This window comes from Actinia tenebrosa, unplaced genomic scaffold (genome assembly GCF_029948245.1).
Source record: "Actinia tenebrosa isolate PJP-AT-01 unplaced genomic scaffold, QUT_ActTen_1.0 PGA_scaffold13__45_contigs__length_12533684, whole genome shotgun sequence".
Lineage (NCBI taxonomy): Eukaryota > Metazoa > Cnidaria > Anthozoa > Actiniaria > Actiniidae > Actinia > Actinia tenebrosa.
In genome coordinates this window covers 8,729,912-8,735,911 of record NW_028292573.1, presented here as the reverse complement: position 1 = coordinate 8,735,911, position 6,000 = coordinate 8,729,912, and the positions used below count along the sequence as shown (strand labels likewise).

The window sequence follows — 6,000 nt, the reverse complement described above, 5'->3', positions numbered from 1 at the left end:
AATAATTAATGAGTATAAGATATATATTTATATATTTATAGATAAAGAATGTAGCGGCAGTGGGTGTGGAGGGAACCTAATGGAAGAGCCCTGTTTGGGTAGTGGTGGTTGTAAAATATAAGGTTTCTTTAGTTTTAAAGTGACACCTAGTCTTGTCCAGGTGTGCGTGTTGTGCATGTTCAATTTATCCAACATGGTGGATGTAAAAACCTCGATAGCTGTTATTACAGTTGAGCCTGCAATGATAAATTCTTTTGTCTTAAGATTCATACAAGTGAGGCTATAGGGCCGATACAATGCTTGTTGACTCCATATAACTGCTTTATTAAGTTGCAGGGAGCTCATGTTTTCATGATAGAGTTGAGAAGGGCGTAATTATTCGGGACATAATATGAGGGCGGTTATTGCTTGCCTACAACATGAAATTGGGGTTAAAGGGAATTTTCATCTTGATTCTGAGGGGGGGGATTTTAATTATTTTATTTTAACCGTACTTGCAAAGATATTCCACCTTGTCAGCCATCAAGCATGATTCGATTTGAAGGTAAAAAACGTAATCAATTATTGTTTTTTTAATTCTGTAATTTATAGTGCTTGACGTTTCATAGACCAAGGCTTCTCAGCCTTCTGATGAAAAATCGAAGGCGCCTTCCATTTTTTGGTAAGAAGGGTCTGGGTACGAGAATTTCTGGTCAGAAACTCAAATAAGCTCAAGGTATTTTTATAAACTTCATGAAGCTTTTTTGCCTATTTAAGATTGATATTTTCGTGGATGTTAAAAAAATGCGTCCTTTTAAATAAAACCTGCTCGATTCATTGTACACTATTTGAACTGTAAGCCCTAACCACCCCTCCCCTCCACAATTTTCAAAAGCACGTGTTTACTTGGGCCAGTACAGTGACATTGTTATATAAGTTCCATGTATATATAGTGTGTCTGCTCCGATTATAGTTTTCGTTTTTCCTCTCTTTATAAACTTTATTCTTTTGCTAAGAGTATTATAAAATGCCTCGTCCGAAAGTGTTTTTCGATATGATTGTGGGAACCGCCAAAGCTGGTCGCATTGTAATGGAGGTACGTAAGTTGATTAAAATCGATATTTTGATACCCTGCGAAAGGACCTCTGGGCCCGGTTGTACGAAGCCTGGATAACGCTATTCAATGCATAAATCTTATCCAGTGGATCAATTTATTGAATAAGGATTCATCCGTCGGATAGCGCTATCCAGGCTTCGTACAACCGGGCCCTGCTCTCAGGGTGTTATTTTGAATCATTCTCAAAATCTTTAGTTTGAAGTTTTGGCTTGGGATTTTTACTGTTTTTGATAGTTATTGCGCCATTGTTTCATGCTGTTTTTCTTACTATATTCTTTTGGTTTTAGTTAAGAAAAGATATCGTACCAAAGACTGCAGGTATCAAAGTACAAAGATTTTTCAGTATATAGTAATGACATTTTTTCCCTTCCACCTCCCCCCTACGAAAATTAATGCTTACCTATTTTAGGCAACACCTTCATTCCCTTGAGAAATAAGATTCTTTGTTTGGGGTGTATCCATATTTATTATCAAGAATTGGTAGTAAACAAAGGAATAATACTGAAGGGATGACACCAAAGGTAGATTTAGGTTAGTGTCGTCTGTAACCCCCTTTCCATTGACAGATCATGTATGAGATCTATATATGTTATTTAATTCATAGAAAACTTCCGTGCCTTGTGTACTGGAGAGAAGGGCTTTGGTTACAAGGGATCCTCATTTCATCGTGTCATTCCAGGCTTCATGTGTCAGGTACGTAAGATAAAAGTGTAAGAAATATAAGGATAATGGTCATTAAGTTAAAGGGGAACGGTGCATGTGTGAGAGTAAAAACAGGTGGGGAATGTCAAGTTGGACACCCTTTTCCTTATATTATTGTCTCAGTATTATTTTTAATCAATTTTTTGTTGCAGATTAATCCAATTAAAAAATAACTTTACTTTGTGACCAGTCCAAAAGTGATATGGAGTTGTTATGACAATGATTTAGCTCATTAGGGATACTGTTATCTCACTTGAAATAAAACAAACTGTGGGAGATACTCACTTTGTTCATGTACGCATGGTAGGGGCGATGGGTGGTTAGCTTTTAAAACAGCCTCTAAAAGATACATATATAATTTTATCATAGAGTTAGGATAGTACATGCATGCTAATTGGTCATAAACTTGCTTTATTAGTAAACAGAGGACAGTGCCGATGCCATCTTCTCGCGCAAAGTGCTGTTAGGCCTAGGGCAAACGTCAAACTTTCCATGCACTGAACTCATTAAAAACAATGGATATCAGGTGATAATGAGGTGGCATTCTTTGATGTAATTAAGTTCGGTGCATGGAAAGTTTGACGTTTGCCCTAGGCTTTAAATCCTGCAAATGTCTTTAGTTTTGTTTAAATAAATTGAATGCCAAAAAAATTAGTAACTATTATAATAAAATGAATAAAACAGCTTTTTCTGTGCTCCATTCAGTAATAAAGCACTTAGGAAGTGCAGTAAGCACTCAAGAAGTGTGAGAAGCACTCGCCTACAGCTCATGTTTCTCCTTGCACTTCTTTCGTGCTTACCTCACTTCCGGAATGCTTTATTACTGAATGGAGCACAGAAAAAGCTGTTTTATTTGTTAAATAAGAGCTGTTGAATCCACCTAAAAGATACAACCATTCGATTGATTTGTTGTGTTATTTTGAACAGTGACTGGACAACATTTTTCTTCTGATTTTACATGTTTGCTCAAAAAATAAATAACAATTGACCCTAAAAGTCACAGAGTCATGTTACCTAACTTACTTTTGTGCTGGAACCCCTAAATGTTTTACGCAGGAAATATTTTCAATCCTAAGGTCCACCAATTATCCTTTCCACTGGGACAAAGGTAGTTACCCCCCCTCCTACCTATCCCCTGTTTCTTCCTAGGATTATTCCCCCCTCCCCCCGACCTGTCCCCTGTTTCTTCCCAGGGTTATTCCTCTCCACCCTGACCTGTCCCCTGTTTCTTCCCAGGATTATTCCTCCCCCCCCCGACCTGTCCCCTGTTTCTTCCCAGGATTATTCCTCCCCCCCGACCTGTCCCCTGTTTCTTCCCAGGATTATTCCTCCCCCCAACCTGTCCCCTGTTTCTTCCCAGGATTATCCCCCCCTCCAGACCTGTCCCCTGTTTCTTCCCAGGATTATCCCCCCGACCTGTTTCTTCCCAGTATTATTCCTCCCCGACCCGTCCCCTGTTTCTTCCCAGTAAACAAGTATTCAGGCTTAAATAAACCTAAACTGAATGACGTTTCATGCACCCAAACTACCACAATCCTTAATGTTAAATCCTTTGAGAATACCAACTTAGACAATAGTGGCAATTAGCATCAAAAAAAAGGTACTGCAACGGATAATTTCTTGAAGTATGGGTATAACATGTCATCATTAAGCCTATTGAAATTTCTTTATTTTTTTTCAATGAATAATTTTGCACGTCTATGGAATCAAATACCAAAAAAAGCTTCCAAAAGGAAATCAAAACCGTTTTATTAAACGATCTTAATATTAATAGCTATCATGATACTGAGATCTTCAAACTTTTTAAGTAAGTCTATCTGTAATGAGCTATTTTTCATTTTCTACTCAGTGAACTACTTTTCATTTCCTATTCAGCTCTTTGTACTCTGATATTAACATTTATTTATTATTAACATATAAAGACATCTTTGTAAATCTATGTGTATATTTATTTAACCTGCCTGCTAAGACTATAGCTTTAGCTATATGCAGGTTATATGGTTTTTCTTTTTAATTTATATTCTTTTATTCATCAATAAAGTTTGTTAAAATTATTATTTTAAATATTAATTACTTATTCAAGTATTTATATTTGTTATCCCCATTTAGCATTTCACTTTTTAAATTAAATGTACGATTACTAATAAAACATGTAGAATTCTTAAAAAACATGATTTTCAGCTATAACTAGCAACCTTCATCAGATCATTTATCCGTAATCTTGCATTTAATTTATCATGTCTGAAAGCGAAAGCCTCAAAGACACTACCATTTTAATTTTTATTTGCTTATTCATTCAGGGAGGGGATTTCACCAGACACAATGGAACTGGCGGCAAGTCCATATATGGGGAGAAATTTCCAGATGAAGATTTTACCCTCAAGCACACTGGTGAAGGTAAGGAAGTGATTTAAAAAGATAAATTAAAAACTATATAAAATGATTGAACTCTCAAAAATTTAAGAAAAGCTAGGACTGATTTTCTCTAAAAACATCTATGCACGGACTTATAATGTACTTGTCTAATGACTTTAAAAGTATACACAGCTATTTCGAAAAATGTTGAAGCATACTGAATATATACATATAATGCATATATACTGAATAGTGCATTTCAAGACCAAACGGTGTTGTTGAATGGTGTTGTTATGCCCATTTTTAAAATTACGCGACCTTCAACAGCTTCAGATGTCTGGAGCTTTGGCTTCTGTCAATCAAAGTTAGCATTGGCTTAGTTAAAGGAAATTCCCGTTCAACCAATAGCTGTTATTGCAGTTGATCCTGCAATGCGATTAATTCTTTTGTTTTAAGAATCATACAAGTGAGGCTTGATACAATGCCTGTTGTGTCATTTGCACCTCATTTGCATGCATCCATAAGATCTGCTGTTGTCGCATTCCACGTTTTTGAAATAGCTGTATACTGGTGAAAAATAGGCCCTTTGCAGCTAAGCAATCGCATGCTGATTAATTCACTGAGAGCAAATGAATGAACATCTTGATTCCCATGCGTGAAATATACTGAGCAAACAAACTTTCGACAACCTGTTTCAAGAGATCGTAATAAAACTGCATTTTGTAACACAGTGGATACACATCGTTTCATTCAGTTCTTTACAAGTAGCTAAAAAGAATCACCAATTTAATATAAAAACAAAAATTTTGCCCTCCAGTACAGGCACGTGACCGTTAACTGCAAAGGGCCTATTCTGAACGCCAGTGTATGTTTATATATATGTAAATGTTGCATTTTAGGTATTTTATCAATGGCCAATGCTGGACCTAACACAAATGGATCCCAGTTCTTCATCTGCACCGCTAAAACATCTTGGCTTGACGGCAAGCATGTAGTCTTTGGCAGTGTTGTTGAAGGAATGGACGTAGTGAAAGAAATCGAAAAGGTTGGGAGTCAATCTGGAAAAACATCCAAGAAGGTAACAATTGAAGATTGTGGAGAGCTTTGATAAAAAATTTTCCAATGAATATAATTTACACTTTGATAACGTAAAATTAAAAAGGCACTTTATTTTAGAACTGACAGTTTTGATGTCTCTGTTAACTCTGATCTATGTAAACAACTTTATTTGTCATTTATCTTAATAAAAAGAGTTGTCTCTAGCTTACAACTTAGATTGAAAATGACAGACGTTTTGTGAGTAGAGTTGTTTGTTGGTTCTCTCCTGTGTCATGTGAGTAGAGTTGTTTGCTGGTTCTCTCCTGTGTAGTATGTGAGTAGAGTTGTTTGTTGGATCTCTCCTGCGTAGTATGTGAGTAGAGTTGTTTGTTGGTTCTCTCCTGTGTAGTATGTGAGTAGAGTTGTTTGTTGGATCTCTCCTGTGTAGTATGTGAGTAGAGTTGTTTGTTGGTTCTCTCCTGTGCTTCAAGGGTTTTTCTCCTGGTTCTCTGTTTTTCCTCCCTCCACAAAACTCACAAAGTATGTACCAGTAATTACCAAATTTTTGTACTAATAAAAGATCTCCAAACTAGAAGTAAAAATGTAGTAATGAATTTCTGTGATGTCACATCAAAACAATCTATTGTTTAAGCGCAAAGGGTTATGGTTGTCGGAAGGGGTCAAATCAACGCAAATTCACCAAAAATTGTTTTAAAACCCGTATCAATCCATGAAGAGAAGTACAATAGCCAGCAAACGCTCAGAATATTTTTTAGTACATATTAACACATATTATATCTGAAAACCAG

The 6,000-nt window shown here is 36.2% G+C and overlaps 1 protein-coding gene across 2 annotated transcripts; it reads left to right on the top strand.

Moving 5' to 3' along the window:
- Positions 1 to 890: 890 nt before the first annotated feature.
- On the top strand, positions 891 to 5,793 carry LOC148911769 (peptidyl-prolyl cis-trans isomerase-like). Of its 2 annotated transcripts, XM_089028643.1 has the most exons (5): positions 891 to 1,075; positions 1,384 to 1,414; positions 1,701 to 1,789; positions 4,099 to 4,195; positions 5,053 to 5,793. In XM_089028643.1, the coding sequence occupies exons 1-5, from the start codon at positions 1,007 to 1,009 to the stop codon at positions 5,259 to 5,261; spliced, it is 495 nt and encodes a 164-aa protein (XP_088884769.1). In that variant the 5' UTR covers positions 891 to 1,006; the 3' UTR covers positions 5,262 to 5,793. The 2 variants fall into 2 exon arrangements, with proteins under 2 accessions (XP_088884769.1, XP_088884770.1); XM_089028644.1 differs by lacking the exons at positions 891 to 1,075; positions 1,384 to 1,414 and adding an exon at positions 1,591 to 1,627.
- Positions 5,794 to 6,000: the final 207 nt, after the last annotated feature.